This window comes from Vitis riparia, chromosome 18 (assembly GCF_004353265.1).
Source record: "Vitis riparia cultivar Riparia Gloire de Montpellier isolate 1030 chromosome 18, EGFV_Vit.rip_1.0, whole genome shotgun sequence".
Classification (NCBI taxonomy): domain Eukaryota; kingdom Viridiplantae; phylum Streptophyta; class Magnoliopsida; order Vitales; family Vitaceae; genus Vitis; species Vitis riparia.
The window spans coordinates 1,647,641-1,668,727 of NC_048448.1; the positions used below are offsets into that span (position 1 = coordinate 1,647,641).

The following is a 21,087-nucleotide window of genomic DNA, read 5'->3' on the forward strand; positions in this document are numbered from 1 at the left end:
AAATCGAACTGACAATTGCATTTAACATTAGCTCCAATTGTTGCTGAGTGATTTTTGATAGGAGGCTTGCCCCCGCTTCCAAAATTCAATTTGAGCTGGTCACTCCAGTATCAGTTCTGCATGCTCAATACTAATTTAATACAAAACCAACCTGAAAAAGTGAACCGCACCAGCCCAGCAGGACCTCTGGTCAATGGTTGGACCTACCTTTCAATTTTTAAAACATTTTGGGACTTTCCCTTGAAAACTTGTTCGTTTTCCTCATTTTTGGGATAAAAGAGACTATTTTTTAGTTATTGTGGTCGGGGCCAAGGCTCAAGACTGAATAATAAATTAAATGAGGTTAAATCAGTTACCTGCAAGTACCCCTTAGGTAATAAGATTGAGACACAGCTTTTATTCCCCGCAAAAGGGCCTTAAATTCACCGAGTAAAATGCATAATGAACATCATCAGTTCATATAGATTGGGCAGCTGAAAACATCATATGACTGCATAGCGCCCTATAATTTCTTATTGTGATACATATATTAAAGAAGAAAAAATAAATAAATAAAGAACTAGAATCTCCGCCAGCTATGATTTAATAATTTTAATTAAAAAACACTCTGGCAGCAAGAATCTCCCACATCCCAAGTCCTCGTTCTTTTGTGTCAATGCATTTTTTCCTGATATTTAATTCCCTTGATAGTAGAATCTACTGGAATATCCGGACAACAGGTGAGATTGGGGTTGGGAATGCAAGATAGGGGTAGTAGATAAGGTAACGAATCCTACCCCTCTTTGTCCACATGATCACACAAGACTTTGGTGACGCCATGGGTGGAGAAGCTACAATATCAGACCTTTTTTCTGTACATTGAAATGAAAGTTCATTAACAATATGGTTGAGATAGTCCATAATCTAACAAATGATTTCCAGACCATCATAGGTCCTAGGTGAGATTTGTCCAAATTAGTATCCCTAATCCCGATACCATGTGGAGTGCATGTGTAAATCACTAAATCATGAAACACAATGCAATGTGGCAAGCATGTGTAAATTGCAAAGTTGAGACTATTAGAAATGATGTATGATCATTGAAAATTGGCATTTTTTTAAAAAGGGAGGGATTACCTTCTCTGTGCTAATTTTACGAAGCCAACTCAAAATCTCAGCAAAATCTTCAGGAGGTTGGCAAGAAAAGTGTACGTTCTTCCCTGTTTTTGGATGGTTAAACCTACGAAATGATAAGGTGTAACGGCTTTGCATCATGTTAAGTTGCTTATTTAATTTTAAATAAGGAAAGACTATTTTAGAATAAGATTTATCTTCTAACCCAAGAGCCACGGCATGGAGGCAAGGCCTATCCAATCTCGAAACCAGCTGTGCCAGTTGACCATGATGGCTAGATGGGATTCTGGGCCGAAGCAGAGACAGGGCCATGTTCTTAGTTCCTCCATAGACCTCATCTCCTAGTAGAGGGATTCCCAGGTACTTGGCATGTGCACGAATCTACATCAAGAGCAATCTGGGCAGTGTTAAGTAGGAAATCCGATAGGTTTGAAACTGTTTATCGACAGTTATACAGTGTAACAGAAATCATTCAAGCTCACATCTTCAAGCACACCCACAGGGTTATCTGAGTCAATACACAAAAAAGATTAAAATGTCCATTAGATGCTCTAGTATCAGGCCAATAGGTTTTGTTCTGGCAGCTCAAAAATGTTAACAAGTGAATCCCGGGCTTCAATTTTAGAATCTGATGATTCCATAGCTGGACCTATCAGTACTTATATTATTACAGCACATGACCTTTAACAAATTTTTGGTTAGAATTTAGAATTAGAATGCCATCCATTGTTGATGAATAGTTTCCTTAACATGGGCATTCACAAATTATCCTCACTATTTGGAGTCTGTAAATTATATTTAGTCTTTTTGCTTCTAGAGCCGTAAGACTGATTTTAATAAAGAAATGGCTATAGAGAGGAGTGATGAAAAGTATTTGCCCAACCAACCCTGAGTTTTCAGGATCATGACCATTTTTTTAGCTCATAAAAGCCATATTGTTGATGTTGGAACATAAATATGTCAAGTGATTCTTTTATGGGTGCACAGTACCACTTAAGAAACAGATGCAACTAAACATCTAAATGAAGTCTTCAGGATGGTAAACAATACAGTACCTGATGAGTGCGCCCAGTTTCTAATCTCCACTCAACCAATGCAGAACCACCAGCAGCAAGTATTTCAATAACTTTATACCTGATGAATATTCAACAAACTTGGTGAACACTGGATCATAACGTCATGAAAAAACAGTTATCCCTCATGACTTTGATGGTGATCATAGCCACAAAACAGTACTACCCATAAACTAACAAACATTTAATTTTCATTAGTGCATGATGAGAAAACCTAACAGTAAGGTTGATTGAAAAAGACATCTTGAGTTTTTCTACACTACAAAGTGTCATCGAGTCACAGTTTGCATGACTTTTATGAAATTACATCTTGAGTTTTTCTATACTACAAAGTCTCGGTGAGTCACAATTCGCATGAACTTTTATGAAATTGCATAGGAGTATCACTGCATAAAACCCTCTTGTTTTTAGAATTTTCTGTACTAGTATGGTGGGAATGAAGAAAGAAAGAGGACCATGAATCACCTACTAGCAGCATGACGGGCCTGTCCAGAGTTACTAGGTCCAGGAACAGCAGTCATGCGAATTCGATTATTTGGATCACGACCTACTGGGATCTCCACTCGTCCAGAAAGTGGAGTGGGTACTCCAGATGTAAGACTAATGTATACTCTGTAGATGGTGTGTAGCTTGAACTGTTCAGATAAATGGGCATGAGAATGCTCATCCTGCCATCATTGTACAAAAAGATTAGAAATATTGCATTAAATAACACACCTGAAAGGGGTAATTTGAACTCTGGAATCCGTTACTAATTACTGATGATTGGAGATGTGAATTCTGGAATCAATTATTAATTTCTGGTAATGGAGCAGTTGGAGGTTGGATATTGGAGAATCACCTTCGCAACAACAAGCAATCCACTGGTGCCTTTGTCTAATCTGTGCACAATTCCAGGGCGAATATTAGTTTCACATGTGCCACAATTCTGGCCTGCAGCAAAACTATTGAACTCATCATCCGAAATATTATCTTCCTCAGAGTCCCTGTTTGGCAATGCAACTGTGGGAAGACTGCAATGGTGAAGAATACCATTTACAAGTGTGCCACTAGCATTGCCAGGTGCAGGATGAACAACCTGAACGACCAAGAAGAATGCCATACACAACTTTAGAATATCAAACAAAGTTGATAGTGATTATAGTTTCTGAAGTTTTAATTCATTGATGTTCCACTTGATTACAAAGAAAATGAAGGAAAAGAAATCAAATTTGGGAATCTCACAACTAAAACTACAACTAGGGCTTGGAATTGTTCTGAGTTTCCAGATTTCCTTTTGCTTTAGTTTTTCTTCTCAGAAACCAAAAAGGGCAAACGTTTTGTTCAGAATAGATCCAATCATAAGAAATAACTGCCACAAACTAAAATTTGCAAGGTCTGATGCATTATGTAACCTAAAAACATACAACTATGTCCTGGTTGAGGTTGTGGTGCCTTGTTGTCAGGTTGGTGACAGACCTTTCAGTTGTAAGATTTGGTATCCAGTACTTTCCTGGATGAAAAAATTGGTACTCTAAACTTTCCTCTGAATCGTGGTAAAATAGAAATTGTATTTTGCAAAATTTCTTGGAAATTGTGGCAAAACAATGTAAACTATGTGATTTATCCCAAAAAGGTCAAATTTCTAAAATTGAAAATAGAACTTGTACTATGCTTGAAAGTGCAACTACAGTTGTCATTCTAATTATTCTACAGAAATCAAATGTAGATTAGTAGGCACAAATGCTCCATCAATTTTCGATAGCATGTAGTAAAAGAAACTAAGAAATCTAAGAATTTTTTAGTCTTATGTTGAAGAAACAGAAACTTCCATAGATCTGTACCTAATACAACTATTAGTTGATGCAAATTTTCATTTCTTAAGAACCAAAAGAGCATAATCCATAAGATGACAAAACTTATTCTCTTTTACTTATCCAATTTTCTCATCAACCAGCTGATGGATGAGTGCAATTGCACATATATAAAAATAAATAAAAAAAAACAAAAAAACACTGTATTATTACATGAAAAAAAAAAAAAAGGTTTAGTACCACAGGTGTAGTGCCTACAGATTAGATAACCACATGCAAACACCAGAGAATGTTATTACAAACATAATGCCTTTTACATCAGAACTTGCATGCATTACTGGATAGGTCAGTGTTGATCAATGCTAAACAGAAAAATAAGTGCAATGCCAAATTTAAATTGGGACATAATTAGATCCTCACCATGTGTGCAGGTTTGTTGACCACCAGTACATGTTCATCTTCATAAATTATATCTAAAGGTATATCCTCTGGTTCAGCCCTTAAGGGTTGCAACTCCGATATTGTGCAATTAACCTTGTCCCCAGCTCTGATAACATGGGAAACCTGCTCAGAATATGAAATTGGATCTACATTAGCCTATATCAGCCAAGCTTAAAGAAGTCACAAACAAGCAATCTAGAAAAAACATATTACAGGATTAAAACACAAAGTAAACAGGCAGAAATTATATATTAGAATTGTTTTTGTTTTTGCTTTAATCAGAAACAAACATTCATACAAATAGATCTGGGGAGATCAAAGTAGAATTTAACACTCAGCTAGTTTTGATGGAAAGTGGAACCAAAAATTAAATTAGGTTCAAGCAAATAGAGGAGTCTGCTCATCACTGAGAACATGTCATCATATATATATGTGTGTGTGTGTATTAGCTTGAGAGAGAGAGAGAGAACTGTTATCAACAAGAAACCTATGCTGTCAAGCAATATGACCACAAAATGGAGTTGGCAATATGATTTTACTACCTACTTTCTCAACTGCTAAGAAAGCCTAATGCTGTGTTTAGTTTTAGGAAAGCACTAAGAGAAAAAATGTTAAGGAATTCTCATGTTTGGTTTTACAATGAAAAATATGAAAGAAAATCAAATATGTTTAAAATTGGTTCCGAACTTTTGCATTTTCAAATTATTTAATCTTTTTAGAGTTAAAATAAATAAAATGAGTTTAAAATAGTATATAAAAATAATTCACTCATTTTAATTTTTTTTTCCTTCCATTTTTTCTCTCCCTTTACCTTTTTCCTCTATTTTCTTTCCTTCCCCTACCTCAAATTTTCTGGAAACCAACATAGGCTAAAACAGCCACAATTTTTTAGAAAATACACTAAAAAGCCAACTAGGCTCTCAAATATGGGGATCATCTAGGCCACAAAGTGGTACAATCAATGTTTCAACTCAAACCAATGCCAAAACCATTTAAATCCTAGGCCTGACTGGGCAAAGAAAAGAAGAGGATAAAATTTTGGTTTTACTACTTGTGGATTTGAGCTTTCACACACTGAAAACTGTCTCAACTAAGATAAAAGTTAGAGTATGCTTAGTTGAGATAAGGTGTTTTTTTCATCTTCTGTTTGGAAAACAAAGAAACATCATGGCTTCAAAATTATTACGTTTCAAAACAGTACCCTCTGGTTGTCGAGAAAACTGAAGAAAAGAAATTTGGAAAACATTTTCCCTCTTTCAATTTCTCCTGAACCAAGCCACGCACATTACAAGGTTCCAGTTCGTTTTTCTTTTCTTTTCCATGCGGCATTCGTAGTTTTATGAGCTTAAGCTCCTTGAAAAAGAAAGCCAACTTTCGTTAATACGTACATATCACAATATATTCCACCAGAATGAAGCTTACCTTATCGACAGCCCTGTCATTAACGCTTACAAGCCCCGACCGAATGCTCGATTGCACTCTAGCCCTACTTATACCGATTATGCGAGAAGAAATCCAAGAATCCAGCCTCAGCTTTCCTGAATCGGAATTGACATCGACCACGGTCTCCTCCAATCGAACTCCTGCGTAATTAGTTCTCCGGCCGGAAACAGATACGAGAGGTTCGTCGGTGGAATTAGAGCAAGCTCTAAGGATTCTGAAAACCCTAGAGCACGATTTAGGGTTTCGAGGGAAGAGAAGTACAGACTGTGAAGTGTGGGAAATAGAGAAAAAAGAAGCGGAGTTAAGTGAGAAGATCATCCTTCAATCTTCATCATTCGTTATGGTTAATTTGGGTCGGTTTTAGCGTGTCCTTGTGCCAATTCTGTAATTAACGAAAATGTGAAGGGTCTTTTCCTTTAAGAAAGCGCGCCACTCTCAAGGTTAAAAATTTCGGGAAACATCGACGATATTTCACCCGAAAAGTCGAACTCTGAACCCTACTCTTTTGTAGGACAAAAAGGGCCGTCGCCATCAGGATCGTGGCTCTCTATTCAATTACATGCTAACAAATATATATATATATATATATACTTTACTTTCTATCTCATTTTAATAAAAAAAAGAAAATTTTTAAAATAAAATTTTGATAAATAATTTAATTTTAATTATCTTATATCCAAATTTGATTTAATCAAGTGTTGAAAATATAAAAATTATTATTATTATAATTTTTGAATGAGTCTCTATTAATATTTTTTATATTAATTAAATATATAAAATTATAAATATTTTAAAAATCATATATATATATATAATCATTATTTTATATCATTAAATTCATCTAAATTAATTTTTATTTTTATTTTTTTGTATAAAATGTATTTTCAAGTGATATATATATTTTAAATTTATTATCAAATATTACAAATTATATTATAGATATATTATACAAGATTAACAACTTGAATAATTATATTATTTTCTTAAATTTTCCCTCCGATATTTCTTCTATCGAACAAAGTACAAAACCCCGGTTTTGATTCTTTGCGGGTGTTTTGATTCCGTGTGGCGGCACCACAACTATTCGCCATTCGTTTCCGAAGGCGGTCGTAGGATCTGAAGCGTACTTTTACACAAGAAAAAAAGAAAGAAAGATGGAAAGCCACACAAAACCTACATTCTGATTATTGCAATCATATAACAACTGCAATGAAGCAGTTCACTTAACATTAGGAAGATATACTAAGCAATTGAACTCTTCATAGCAGCCACTAGGTATCTTAAGTACCCTTTTTCATCATAGCCACGAACTCTTCATAACTAATTCTTCCATCCTATACAACAAACCCCATTACGATTTGAGTTTTGAGGACTAGTGAAAGAAAACAAAGAATTTGCAGACGATGGTTGGGATGCAATAGATGATCGAACTTCTGATTAGATTAACATTCTTTGCAGAAGCAGTGATCCGTTTTTTGGGGTCCTTCATTAACATTCTTTTGATTAGATCCTTTGCAGAAGCAGATGTAGAAGGCCATGGTGCACTTTCAAAGTCAATGTAGCCTTGCAATATTGCATCAAATATACTTTTTTCATCTCTGCATTGAGATTTGCTGATCTTCAGGTCAAAACTCATGTGCATGATTACTTTTTTCAAAGACTGCAAGATATTAGTTTTAGAGCTAACAGAATTTAGACCACCTAATAACAAATAATAACTCAACTCGTTGAAAATTAAAAAAGCGAACTAACACTTCAGCTTCTTAGTGAAATGGAAGAAACAACACCCACAAAATGATGTCCCATGCTGTGATCAACTGGCTGGCAGTTGTGCAAACTGTAGAAGAGTTGAACCAGAAAAAAGTACAGAATGGTAATTAAAAGACTATTTGCGAGTTCTCAATGGGGTACCACTTTTGTTGATAGACTGTCCCAAGATCCACATGACCCATAATTTTTAGATTTTTCACAATGGAAATTATGAATTTCTCCATGGAACGAATTTCACTTACCACCCCAAAATGGAGGTGTCCCACTTAGAAGAACATATAAAATGACTCCAGCACTCCAGACATCCCATCTCTTTTCCATTGTTCCGCCGCAACACCTCTGGAGCCACATGATTTGCACTTCCAACAACATCCCTGTACACTGGAAAATCAAGCATTAAGTTCAGGAAACAGACAGTAATGAGGAGCATATTTTATTAACCTGACATCGACATGTAAAGTTCAAACATGACAATAACAAAATAAAGATTATATTAATGCACAGGCAAGAAACAACTTACTCATACTACAACACATTAGGTGGACCCAATATCATGGATATTTTCTCTCTCAATTTTTTTTTCTATTTTAAGACTTGAGATCTCCTTAATTTAGTGAAGGACTAACAGAGAAGGAAAACATGTTTTCTTCAGTGGATGCAACTTACAAGGATCATAAATATGTGCTGGCCTCAGCAAACAACATCACCCAAGGATGGTGATGGATGTTGTATAAAAACTTCACTCACCTGCTTAAGAAACTCAATATACTTGACTCCTGTTAGCAGGACAAGAAAGCTAATTTTTCCTTTGAAAAGAAAAAGAAAACATAGACAAGAGCTCTTACAATTAGAATTTGACTATCATGGAGAAAAGCTAGGATGATAGACAAGACAGTGATCACCTGCTTTGCAATGTCCCGCCTTTGGGAGGAGACATACCACTCTAAAACAACAATTGAGACTAATATTCACAAGCTTTTGTTCCCAACCTTGGGGGCATTTCATTGCTGTAATCTCTCTCAGCTTTGGAGAGTGAGTTTCTTGTATACCCACAGCAAAGGGTCTGGCTCACCAAGCAGCAGGCCATTTAGCCATTACACACTCTTCAAACAACATATCCATTTTGGGTTACTTGGCCAATTGTTTGGATGTTTAGGAGATCTTGTATGATCTACCTAGTCCACGTTAACTGATTTTCATGAGATATAAGCATCCCTTTGCCCATATATACGTGATAGTTACCAAAATCTTTGTCATTAAGACCAAGCAATGTGAGGATGGCTTTGAAGCAATTACTACAGACAATCTGATGGCATGATAAGTGTATCAAGATGGAAAAAGTAATACAATATATTATATGGTATGGTCTGAAGCAAGGCATTTAGTGGAATATGAGGGTGTCTCCATGGTCACCAAAACAGTATAATGTTTCATGGGCACCCAATGGGCAAGACATGACAAAGTGTCACTTTTATGGTTTTACCAAACATAAAAGAATATTTGACTTGGCTATGTGCACTTGGGCCTCCAGAGAAATTCTTTTAAGAGGTACGATTATTAACAGTTGGCATGAATGTTTCTCTTCATAATTTATGCAACATCTCTGGGACAGTAAAGAAATCAGTAAAAATTGGAGAATTTGATAGAGTGAAAAAAAGATGGCAAATACAACAAAAAGTACGATAAATGCACGAATTAAAAGGAAAAAAAAAACCAAAACAAAAAAGAAAGAAGAACCAAAATTCATATGCATCCCTCATGAAATGACACAACCACCACATTCATGATCTACCAACATATTGGGGTTGCTTCCCTCTCCAAACATCTCTCTTTTGTTTTAATCTGATAAGTTATAAGAAAGATCACTGCTGGAATAGAGCTCCCATCACCAAAAGGTAGATTTTTCCAGGACACATAAGCACCCTTAAATTCCAATATTCTGCTGTTCTGTTAGTTGCTTGAGGATAAAAAATACCTTCATATTATTTCAATTTCCTCTTGATTCTCACACTTTTGCTTACCCTTAGACCTATACACATGGTTCAACCCAGTCAGCTTCAAAGTACAAAGATAAGTTTCCACAAGCTGACCTCTCCTTTATCGTAACTCTAGGTCATAAATTGAAGTTATGTTACCAAAATTGAACAGAGAATTCCAGAATACTGAACTGGGCTTGGTGGAGTTTGTTACCCTGTTCTTTAATATCTCTTGAAAATCGTGAGGATGATGAGTATAAAGGTCTGAGAAGCCAGCATTTCATGAGATTTGCTTAATGATGGTCCCACTGTGGAGATTGGCTTCAACAGGTTCAGGTGTTCTTTTGCAAATGTTTGGCTGATGGGTTTGCATTTATTTCAGAGCATATGGAAGGTTTCTATGTTTCAGTTCTACCAATACTTTGGTTTTCCTCTTAAGATCGTCCTGGGTATCATTTTTCACCTTCCCCTGATACAAAGCTATCGTCATTGTAAATTCTTCCAATTCCATATGCACATTTTCCATGATCAGATAAGCAGGTTATCCAAATTCATACCAGCCGATAAGATTAGAATTTATACTGGTCTAATGGGATTGTAACCAAGATACCAAGTTCTTGCTCTCTCTCTCTCTCTCTTTGTGGCATTAATTTGGTCATCAGGTGGCCAAAAATCTCAAAACAGAGTCCAAACAATAAACTGATTCAAAGTTCATGGAAAAAAAGAAAATTTTGTTATAAAGCAATGCTATATAAGTTGAACAGAATTCAAACATTTTTCAAATTTAGCCAACATGCCCTAGCAAAATTCAATGGTACATAAGTCCATCATACTTTTATAACATGTAAAGATAAAGTCAATGATTCAAACAAAAAACTAAATTAAGACAAAACAAAGAAGCTCAAAATAACAACTAACCTTCAGCTTCATCTATGAAGACAGAGAGTCCAAAACATGTGAAAGATCGATGAAGACAGAGAGTTCAAAATCCGTGGCTTTCAACAGTGAATTTTCACCTTGACTCACCATTAAGAAATTCTCAGGCTTCAAGTTCCTATGCATCACTCCCATAAAATGACACACATGAACCGCATTCACAATCTGCCTGCATATATTTGCTGCTTCTCACTCTGGATAGCTCCCTTTGGCTGTAATTTGATCAAAAAGCTCACCCCCAGAACACAACTCATTCACCAAATGCAGATTCTGCTTGTCCTCATAAGCACCCTTGAATTCTATTATCTTGGGCTGTTCTGCAAGGTGCTCTAGTATTGAAGTCTCCCTTTTAATGTCCTCAATATTCTTCTCACTCTGAAGCTTTTGCATGGATATATTTACTAGTGTATTTCAAACCAGTGGACTTCTCAGCGCAGAGATAGGTGATCCGAAACTGATCCCTCCCAAGTTCTTTGTCAAGACCATAAATTGAGGTTATGTCACATAATGGCTTGCCTAGAATGGGTCCAATATGTAAAGATGAGGTGGGTTAGGCAAAGACCTTGAAGGAGGAGGTGGGATGTCTAAGGATTCTTTGGAGGAACTTATTGGCATTGCTTGGTGGTGATGGGGAACACAATCATCCTCATCAGAAGAGGATGAAGAGATTGGAGCGCCACATGGTTTGGAGAAGCTGAAACCCATTTGAGGAGTTTTGATAGTCACAGGATTTTTGGGTGGGTAATGGGTATGGGTTTGTTTTTAAGAGCTTAATGAAGCTGTTACTTTGAAGTTTTTGATTGCTTCTGCTACCTTTTTTCTGGTGCTTTTCTTTGCTTCCTTGGATTGACATTGGTGTATTTTTCACACTTTTTGCTCGTGTACAGACTTGGGTTAGTTCACAACTCATACCTAAGCCAATTGTATAATTTCATGTGACCATGTTGTTTGATTTTAGGAGGGTTCTATGTGAACAGTGAATCCCACCTTTTATCCTCTTTTCTTTTTTACAAAGAAAAAAGGCAAGTGAACTACTATAATGCCCTTATCTTCTTCCTTCACTCAGCTACCCAAGGACCTAAACTCTTCTTCCCCTCCTCCCCCACTTTCTTCACTTCCCATTCATCACATCTTCTTCCTCACTTCAAATTAGCTATGACTCGATATCATGAAATCCTTATCCCCTGCTCTAACAATGTGGGAAACCAGCTCAGAGTATATAATTAATTGGTTATGCACTAGTCCACATCCACCTAGCTTAGTTATAATGCTGAGAAAGACGGCACAAACTTATGAACCAGAAAAACATATTACAGGCTTATATCACATAAACAGGCAGAAATTATAGGTCAGAAATTCAATGCAGAATTTAACACTCCACTTGTTTCTGTGAAAAATGGAATCAAGAAAAAAAAAAATGTTCGGTCAACTAGATGAAGCCGGTGTGTCCAGCCTATTCCCTGGAAAAGGGAACCTCAAAAAGTTCAAAGCCTTTTTCACCAATTTTGAAAAAGAAATACAGAGCTGTTATCAACAAGAAACCTATGTTGTTTAGCTTAGCGACTATAAACTGGAGATTTCAATATGATTCCAGACTCTACTTGACTTATAAGGAAGCCTTAAAACAAATCATTATTTTGTTTAAAATACACCATCTAAGTCCACTAAGCTTTAATAAATGGAGATCATCTAGGTCACAAGGTGATGCATTCAATGTTACATCTCAAACCAATATCAAAAACTATCTAAATCCTACATTTCTGTTTATTTGCCAGGATAACTAAGAAAAGTAACGCAGAGCAAAAGAAAATGAAGTTCTTGCTTTATTAATCGTCTGTTTTGCTTTTCAAAAACTGAAAATTTTGTCTCGTCTATGCAAAATAGCTAGATAAAGCTCTAGTTGAGTTAAGGTGCTTTTTAGTTTTTTCTTCCCTTCTCCCTTTTGAAAAATAATGAAATACTTCAACAAAACCCTCTATTTGGTTGTGGAGACAACTGAGGAAAAGAAACTTCGAAAATTTTTCCCCCTCTCATTTTCTCTTAAAGGGAACCGAGCAAAATGCAAGATTCCAATGTATCTCCACTTTGCTTTTCCGTGCGGCATTCATAATTTCATATGCAAAGCCCCTTCACAACGAAAATCAATCATCATTGCTACGTACATTCGGCGACCTTTTCGATCTCTCATTGGAACCAAATAAATCGAAACGATTCCACCAACCTGAAGCCGATCTTGTCAGTAATCCGGCCGTTACCGATTAGAAGACCCCACCGAATGCTTTCCTGATTAGGAATCGAGACCGACGACGGTCTCCTCCAATCCAACTCCGGCGTAATTGGCTCTTCGTCCCATGAGAGCGTCATGATGTTTGTCGGTAGAACTAGAACAAGCTCTGCATGTTCTGAAAACCCTAGAGCTCGATTTAGGGTTTCGAGGGAGAGGAGCATGGAGTGAGAAGTGTGAGAAACGGAGAAACAAGAAACGGAATAATTTTGAAACTGACTGAGGAGATCATCCTTTTGTGGTTTGTTTTCATGTCCGGTAGGGGTCATTTTGTGATTAACAACAATCAGAGGGGTCCATTCCGGCGCCCTGTCCAACGGCCACCAAAACGCGTTCTTTTGAAACGGAGATTTGAAATCCCTCCTAAAACGACATCGTTTTAGACATTCGGTTCCCCTTTGCTTACACTTTTGCTGTTTGCTTCTTCCGGTGATCGAAGGGTGCTTCCATGTTTTTATTTTCCCACCGTTCCTTTACAATGATCTTAAAGATTGTTGAAAATGAAAATAAGAAAACAAATATATATTTAAAAACTCTGTTCAAAATATTAAATAATTTATAAATACATATATATTTAATCAATTTTAATTATATTTCATTTCTTTTAAAATAATTTATCAATTTTAATTTTTTTTTTCCTTAACTTTTTTCCTCAAATTTTCCGGGAAATTCGGAATGCTTTGATTCTGGGATAGCAACAAAAATGTTTGTTTTCCTTTTTAGAAGGTGGTGGTTTCTCAAGCTGTGAAGTGTGCTTTTGCAACAAGAAACATATACCACGATCTGATCACTGCAATTTACCACAATTTGATTACTGCAATTTATATGAACAGCCGCAGGGAAGCTCTGGAGCAGTTTATTAATTAGAAAAGCCAAATAAAAGCTTTCTGCTCCTTATTTTTCCATGAAATACAACTTCCAAGCAATTAAACTTATCTCTGCTTCCACTCGGAATCTTGTGGTCCCTTTTTCATCATGGCCACAAACTCCTCATAATTAATTCTCCCATCCTATATGATAAAAACCCAGTTATGATTCATCTTTGAGGATCAGTGAAAGACAAAGAATAACTCATAGAAGATAGTTGGGATCCAACAGAAGATTGAACTTACTTTATCAATATCCACATCATCAATGACTTCATCTATAGTCGCTTCATCCCCCATTCCATACTGGGTCATGGCTTGCTTCAGCTCCTCTCTTGTTATAAACCTGGACAAAAAATAAGAACAAACAAAAAGCCGAACCAGACAAATCAGAGGTTTAAGAGGTATTCTCAGTGAACTAATTACCGATCTGATACTTAGAATTTTGGATAAGAATGAAGCATTGTTACTCACCCACTACTATCCTTGTCAAAAAACTGGAAAGCTTTGAACAAGTTCTCTTCTTTCTCTAGTCGGTGCCGCTGCATAGTGGCAGTAATGAATTCAGTATAATCAAGAGTCCCATTCTGATCAACATCAACCTGGCAAGAGAAAATATAGACTAGTTAGCAACTGCTTTTAAGGGTGGGTTGTCTCTGGAAGAAGTAATGAGATTTATAAATCCTGCTAGTGACATGAATTCTATAGTACTTACAGCATCCATCAGCTGCTTTATTTCTAACTCAGAAAGCTTGGACCCCAGCCTAGACAATCCAGTTTTGAGTTCTTCGAATGTGATTGTGCCACTTCTATCAGTGTCCATGTTGTTAAACATTTGTTTCAACCCTTTGATGTCTTCTTCTGATAGGTTTTCTGCAATTACCTTCAGGCAATCCAAAATAAAAGTTATAGGGAAGACGATAACAGAAACTAAATGAAGTTGACAATAAAAGAGGAAGTAGCATCAGTTTAAGTTTTATTAACATGGTAGATCTCCCCCTTTGGTATCCTTTTAGGACAATCTACCAAAGACAAAAGGCATGGAACCAACCATAACAATCAACAGGCCATAACAAAAATTTCATTAAGCCAGAAACACTCATCAATAATTTACCAAGGATGTGAAATGTATCATGAAAATGGAACTGTTGCGATGTGTTTGTTCATGAAATTTAGGGCATGTTTGGTAACTATTTTCGAAAATAGTTTTTTGTTCTCCAGAACAAAAAATAGGAAACCATGTTTGACACTCAAACAATAAAAAACAATTTTCATTTTTTTAAAATAGTAATAGGGTGTTTTAAGAAGAAAAAAAAATTTAGTTGTTTTTAATTGTTTTATGAGGGTTGTTTTAAAAAATAATTTTACGAACATAGAGATTGATTAAAAATAAAACACTATATATAAAAGTTAATTTTAAAACATATTTAAAAATATAAAAAATAGGTTAAAAACATTTCAAGTTTCAAAGTAGACATTTGTTCTATAAAAAATGATTTTCAAAAACAGTTACCAAACATAACCTTAGTATCAACCCATTAGTTTTCTGAAGTATTTGAAATTAGTACAATAAACATCACGTATGAGATTACTTGAGAGATTTGTGGAGATTCACTATAGCTTATGGGTGATGATTAATTGGACTTTTTATGACTCCATTCTAATAATCATTTTTTTTTTACCTCCAAATATTGTATGAAGAAAAAAAGACGATAACATCTTCATGGGACAGCAAAAAAATGCAAAAGGTGAGTAGTTTTGATAGTCAAACATGTTTAGGACAGATTTGTAAAAAAATATCAAGAAGTTTTGAACTATACCTTTAATGCAAGTTTCTTCAACTTGTTCATTGCTCTGAATTGCTTCATCCTAACTAGAACAGCACTATCAATAGGTTTGTCTGATGCCTCACCATCTTCTCTGAGCCATGGATGATCTGGTTCATTTATCATAATGCCAGTTACATTGCTAGTTCATCAACTAGTGAGCTGAACATAAAATATTGTTCTAAATAAAAAATGAAGCTGAATATCTTTTTTTACTCAATCCCACAACACAATGTACTCTAAACTCCTCTTGGATAAGCCACAGGCACAAGTCACACTAATCATATATTGCCTGAAAAATTCCCTCCAGTTGACACCAAACTGAAATACGTCATGTCCAAGAAGTAACCATGGAAGAGACATTGATCAGAAAAGGTAATCCTACTGAATTTTTGACAAATAACTGTAAACTTACTGAGGGCATCAGAAGCAGTGATCCGTCTTTTAGGGTCCTTCATTAACATTTTTTTTATTAGATCCTTTGCAGAACTAGATATAGAAGGCCATGGTGCACTGTCAAAATCAACGTAGCCTTGTAATACTGCATCAAATATACTTTTTTCATTCTCTGCATTGAAATTTGTGTATCTACAGGTTAGAACTCACATGCATGAAAAACATTTTTTCAGAGACTGCAAGAGATCAGTTTTAGAGCTAACAGAACTTGGACCACCTAATTACAAATAATCACTCAACTCATTGAGAAGGTTAAAATACAAAACTTCTATAACACCTCTGCTTCTTTGTGAAATGGAAGAAACAGCATCCACAAAATGATGCTCATGCTGTGATCAACTGGCAGTTGAACCAGCAAAGGCACATGATGGTAATTAATTGACTATTTGCAAGTTCTCAATTAATTGACTTTGGCGATAGACTGTCACCTTGACCCATAATTTATAGATTTTCCACATGAGAAATCATGAATTTCTCATAGGGATACCACCTAAAGCACAAACGAAATTCACCTACCACCCCAAAATGGAGGCACCCCACTTAGAAGAATATATAAAATGACTCCAGCACTCCAGACATCAATTTCTTTCCCATAGCTCCGTCGCAGCACCTCTGGAGCCACATAGTATGCACTTCCAACAACATCCGTGTACACTGGAAAAACATTTATGCATTAAGTTCAGGACAACAAAATGAGGAGCATGATTTATTAAGCTGACATAAACATGTAAGGTTCAAATGCGCCAATTACCAAAATAGAGACTATGTAAATGTACAAGCAAGAAACCACTTGCTCATACTACCTTAGGTGGATCTAATGTCATGGATACTCTCTCTCTCTCATTTTTTTTTTTCTTTAAGACATGAGATTTCGTTAATTCAGTGAATGACTGATAGAGAAGGCAAACATCTTTTCTTTGGTGGATGCTACGTAGTAGCAGGACAAAAATGCTCACCTTACCTTTCCAAAAAAAATGTAGCCAAGAGCTCTCACAATTAGAATTAGACTGCCAGGGAGAAAGTCAGAAAAGCTAGCTGAATAAACAAGAAATGCTTGGTAATGCCACCTTGGTGAATAAGACAGAACACTGTAAAGCATTCTCTTCCCAATCTTAGTGACGCTCCATAGATGTAAATCCCTCTCAGTTTTGCAGAGTGAGTTTCTTGTATACCCACTATTAAGGAGCTGGCTCATCAAGCAGCTGGCAATTAGTCATCGCACCCTCTTTAAACAACAGATCCACTTTGGGTTACTGAGCCAATTGTCAGGATTGGTCAGGAGATTTTGTACAATCTACCTAGTTCCTAGTAACTGATTTTCATGAGATATAAGCACCCTAGCCATTATACATGGTGCTCACCAATATCTTCATCATATGAACAAGGAATACAACAATTTCGACTGCCAATTTGTTGGCATGATAAAGGCATCAATATGGTGAAAGTAATAACATATTGCAATGTTATGGCTTGAAGAACTGAATATAATGGAATATGAGGGCGTTTCCATAGTCAGCATAATGGTATGATATGTTTCATGGGTGTCAAATAGGCAAGACATGACATGGCAAGTCACTTTTATGTACCACAAAAGAATGATAGACTAGGTTGGTTTCTCCTTTCTTATTCAAATTGGCCATTCTGACTCATGGGATCTCTGGAGAAATTCCTGTAAGAGCTAGAATTGTTAATTTTTGGCATGTATGTCTCTCTTCAGTCTTCATGATCCATGCGAGATTTCTGGTCGGGCGAAGGAATCAGTAAAATTAAATAATTTCAAAAGAAGAAGAAGGAAGAAGAAGAATTGAGATTTCTGGTACTGCAAAGAAATCAGTAAGAGCTAGAGTTGTTAATGTTTGGCATGTATGTCTCTCTTCATAATCCATGTGAGATTTCAGGTGCAGCAGAGAAATCAGTAAGATTGCAGAATTTCAAAAAAAGAAGAAGAATAAGAAGACATGAGATTTCTGGTACAGCAAAGAAATCAGTAAAATTGCAGGATTTGATAGAGAGCAAACAGAGACGGAAGAAACCAAAGCAATACCATAAATGCACAAATAGAGAGCGAACAAAGATGGAAGATACCACTAGCAGAACCATAAATGCACAAGTTCAGAAGAAGAATTCCAATGCATCACCCTCATGAAATGACACACATGAACCATATTCATAATTCCTATATATTGGGGCTGCTTTCCTTTCTTAACATCTCCCTTCAGCTTTAATACGATAAAAGAGATCACGGCTGCAACAGACTTTATATGCATACTTCAACCCAGTCAGCTTCCCAATACAAACATGAGCAACCCCAAGCTGGTCCTCCTTTCTAGGCCATGAATTGAATAAGGAACTGGGATTGGTGAGGTTTTTAAATCTGTTCTTGATATTTCCTGAAAGCAGCGGATTTGTATTAAGGCATGAGAAGGAGAACAGCCTTTAAGTCCCATCATAGGGATTAGGTTGAAGGGTTTTATATCTATTTCTATATCGCAGGCTCCTACAGTTCACTACCTTCATTTCTTTGGTTTTCTATTTGGATTATCCTCATGGGTGTCATTCTGCACTGTCCCTGATCCGAGCTACCCTTATTGGATTCTCAAAATTCACACAAGTAATAACAGTAGAATTTATTCTGGTCTAGTGGGCTTGTAATTAAGATTCTGAGTACTCTTTTCTTTTTCTTTTTGGCATTAATTTGGTCATCAGCCAGCCAAAAAACACAAAACCGAGTCCATTTAATGAACTCATTCAAAGTTAATCCAAAACAAGAAAGTTTGCTACAAGGCAATGATGTATAAGTGGAAAAGAATTCAAACATTGTTCAAATTTAGACAAAATGCTCCAGCAAAATTCAATAGTACAATAGTGGTAAGATAAATTCAATGATCCAAATAGAAAACTAATTCATACAAAATAAAGAAGCTTGAAAACACAACTGACCTTCATTGTCCTCTATGAAGACAGAGAGCCCAAAATCTGTGGCTTTCAACGGGGAATTCTCCTCCCGGCTCACCATCAAGAAATTCTCAGGCTTCAAGTCCCTATGCATCACTCCCATAAAATGACAAACATGAACCACGGTCACAATCTGTCTACAGATATCTGCCGCTTCTCGCTCGGAATAACTACCTTTCGCCGTAATCCGATCAAAAAGCTCACCCCCAGAACACAACTCCATCACTAAATGCAGATTCTGCTTGTCCTCATAAGCACCCTTGAACTCTACTATATTGGGTTGTCCAGTGAGGTGCTCTAGAATCAAAATCTCCCTCTTAACATCCTCAATATCCTTCCCACTCTTAAGCTTCCGCTTGGATATTGACTTACAAGCGTACTTCAAACCAGTGGACTTCTCAGTACAGAGATAGGTGATCCCAAACTGACCCCTCCCCAGTTCTTTACCAATATCATAAATCGAGGTTATTTCACATAATGGTTTGCCTAGAACGGTTCCAATTTGTGAAGATGTGGGTGGTTTAGGCACAGACATTGAAAGAGGAGGTGGGATGTCCAATGACTCTTTGGAGGAAGTAATGGGTATGGGTTGGTAGTGATGATTAGTAAAATCACCATCAGAGGAGGAAGAAGAAGAGATTGGGATATCACGAGGTCTGGAGAAGCAGAAACCCATTTCGAGAGACTTTTGGTTTGAGCGTTCCAGCCTACAGAGGCGTCTTGGGTGATGGGTTTGGGTTTTGGGTTTTGCTTTTAAGAGCCCGATGAAGCTGTTGCTTCGAAGCTTTTGGTTGCTTCAGCTGCTTTTTCTGGTGCTTTTCTTTGCTTCTTTGGATTGTCCTCAGTATCTCTTGATTCTCTTCTCCCCTTTTTGTTCATGTACGCTTCGCCAGAGAGAGCCAGAGAGAGACAGGGATCGGTTCAAGACTCGTATATCCAGCCAAGTTGTGCAAACTGTAAAGTTTCATGTGACCGTTTTGTTTGATTTTATGGCAGGGGCTTTGTGAAATTCCTACAAGCCCACTGCCCGATAACATTTATCAGTGTTTTGGGATGGGAAGTGTGGGATCTTAGAGGGATAATTTGGGCATTTAAATGTGATGGTTCAACCGAAAAAAGAAGGCTCTGCTTGGGAAAAAAGAATAAGCTGATTGGTCGGTCTTTAATTGGAAAAGTAAAAGCATTTTTAAGTTGTATTTATTTTAGGAAAATAATTTTTTCTTCTTTTTTTTTTTCCCTTTTTTTGTTTTTTTTTTGTTTTGGGAACTGACACCCTCGAAATCAATGCATGTAAAACCCTATATAAACCAAAGAATATTTATTCACTCTTTCCATCGGAAACTCAACACCCAAATTAATGCATGTCTAATTATTTTTCTTTTAATCTCCCATTTAAAAGTTTCAATATTAGCTATTAGGGTTTAATTTATCTCATTATATTTTTCATATTTAATCACATTCGACATATTTTATTTTCAATTATCATTCAAATTTGATCCAAATTAGATAAGTTTACTTGATATAGTCCTGAAAAATGCTATTCAAGTTCAAAAACTCATACAATAACAATTTTTATTTGCAAAATACTTTAATAAAAGGGATTAATCACACCTTTATTTCTTGCCGATCAAAATGTAAAAAACTCGCTTTCGAGCTACCAGCCAACAAGCAAAACGAGTTCTCATTCACGGATAACTAAGCTTTGACAAGGGAGAGGGGGACATTCTCATATCCGCCATTACAAGAGTCTAACAAAGAAAAGGTTACAACCTACAGGGAAAGGCGAACCGATTAAAAGGGACAAAATTCCCTTGAAATTGCAAAAGCAACCTCCCACATTTTAAAGTTGAGCTAAATATTTTGATAAGTACAATTTAATCTTTATACAATTACACCACCACCAACCATATAAGTTGATTTCACTGTGCCTCTCTCTCCCACATTATCATATCTTCTAAAAACAATGAGACTTGAGTATAATAAAAAGGAACCAAAGTATCAGAAGAAGAAAAAAAATGGCCAAAGTTGGTTTATATTATAAATAAAAGGAAAGAAATAAAACAAAATAGAAAGTACCGTGCCAGGTTAGTCCCAGACTCGTAACATGGGTGGACTCCACGTGAGATGGACTGAGAATTTGAAACTTCTGGGATGA

The 21,087-nt window shown here is 36.2% G+C and overlaps 3 protein-coding genes and 1 pseudogene across 6 annotated transcripts; all 4 read right to left on the reverse strand.

The window, feature by feature from the left end:
• Window positions 1-435: 435 nt before the first annotated feature.
• On the reverse strand, window positions 436-6,332 carry LOC117907611 (RNA pseudouridine synthase 2, chloroplastic). 4 transcript variants are annotated; one of them, XM_034821209.1, is made up of 8 exons: window positions 5,843-6,329; window positions 4,400-4,543; window positions 3,028-3,264; window positions 2,652-2,854; window positions 2,169-2,247; window positions 1,319-1,494; window positions 1,117-1,219; window positions 436-851 (listed from the first exon to the last, which is right to left on the reverse strand). In XM_034821209.1, the coding sequence occupies exons 1-8, from the start codon at window positions 6,179-6,181 to the stop codon at window positions 831-833; spliced, it is 1,302 nt and encodes a 433-aa protein (XP_034677100.1). In that variant the 5' UTR covers window positions 6,182-6,329; the 3' UTR covers window positions 436-830. The 4 variants fall into 4 exon arrangements, with proteins under 4 accessions (XP_034677100.1, XP_034677102.1, XP_034677101.1 ...); XM_034821210.1 differs by lacking the exons at window positions 436-851; window positions 1,117-1,219 and adding an exon at window positions 1,596-1,621 and having other exon boundaries at window positions 1,369-1,494; window positions 5,843-6,332; XM_034821212.1 differs by lacking the exons at window positions 436-851; window positions 1,117-1,219 and adding an exon at window positions 1,596-1,621 and having other exon boundaries at window positions 1,429-1,510; window positions 5,843-6,332.
• A 533-nt stretch (window positions 6,333-6,865) lies between these two features.
• LOC117907615 lies at window positions 6,866-13,318 on the reverse strand. The gene is made up of 4 exons (XM_034821216.1): window positions 12,767-13,318; window positions 7,876-8,007; window positions 7,616-7,700; window positions 6,866-7,523 (listed from the first exon to the last, which is right to left on the reverse strand). The coding sequence occupies exons 1-3, from the start codon at window positions 13,096-13,098 to the stop codon at window positions 7,619-7,621; spliced, it is 546 nt and encodes a 181-aa protein (XP_034677107.1). The 5' UTR covers window positions 13,099-13,318; the 3' UTR covers window positions 6,866-7,523; window positions 7,616-7,618.
• LOC117907613 lies at window positions 7,600-12,767 on the reverse strand (annotated as a pseudogene).
• Window positions 13,319-13,613: 295 nt separating the features above from the next.
• Window positions 13,614-20,110, reverse strand: LOC117907610 (calcium-dependent protein kinase 29). The gene is made up of 8 exons (XM_034821208.1): window positions 18,918-20,110; window positions 16,494-16,631; window positions 15,937-16,089; window positions 15,516-15,631; window positions 14,411-14,578; window positions 14,170-14,297; window positions 13,942-14,041; window positions 13,614-13,839 (listed from the first exon to the last, which is right to left on the reverse strand). Exons 1-8 carry the CDS (start codon window positions 19,606-19,608, stop codon window positions 13,762-13,764), a joined length of 1,572 nt encoding a protein of 523 aa, XP_034677099.1. The 5' UTR covers window positions 19,609-20,110; the 3' UTR covers window positions 13,614-13,761.
• Window positions 20,111-21,087: the final 977 nt, after the last annotated feature.

Bases quoted from the DNA above. Each gene is read 5' to 3' on its own strand.
- LOC117907611 (XM_034821209.1), bottom strand. From the start codon at position 6,181: ATGATCTTCTCACTTAACTCCGCTTCTTTTTTCTCTATTTCCCACACT. The intron at 2,855-3,027 runs GTGATTCTCCAA...CAATGATGGCAG, and splicing joins GATTGCTTGTTGTTGCGAAG to GATGAGCATTCTCATGCCCA. The intron at 852-1,116 runs GTAATCCCTCCC...TTCAATGTACAG, and splicing joins GTAAAATTAGCACAGAGAAG to AAAAAAGGTCTGATATTGTA.
- LOC117907615 (XM_034821216.1), bottom strand. From the start codon at position 13,098: ATGACCCCTACCGGACATGAAAACAAACCACAAAAGGATGATCTCCTC. The intron at 8,008-12,766 runs GTTGGTGGAATC...TCCAGTGTACAG, and splicing joins ACTGACAAGATCGGCTTCAG to GGATGTTGTTGGAAGTGCAA. The intron at 7,701-7,875 runs GTAAGTGAAATT...ACTCTTCTACAG, and splicing joins GACACCTCCATTTTGGGGTG to TTTGCACAACTGCCAGCCAG.
- LOC117907610 (XM_034821208.1), bottom strand. From the start codon at position 19,608: ATGGGTTTCTGCTTCTCCAGACCTCGTGATATCCCAATCTCTTCTTCT. The intron at 16,090-16,493 runs GTAGGTGAATTT...ATTTCAATGCAG, and splicing joins GGTGCCTCCATTTTGGGGTG to AGAATGAAAAAAGTATATTT. The intron at 14,042-14,169 runs GTGAGTAACAAT...TTTTTTGTCCAG, and splicing joins TTTGACAAGGATAGTAGTGG to GTTTATAACAAGAGAGGAGC.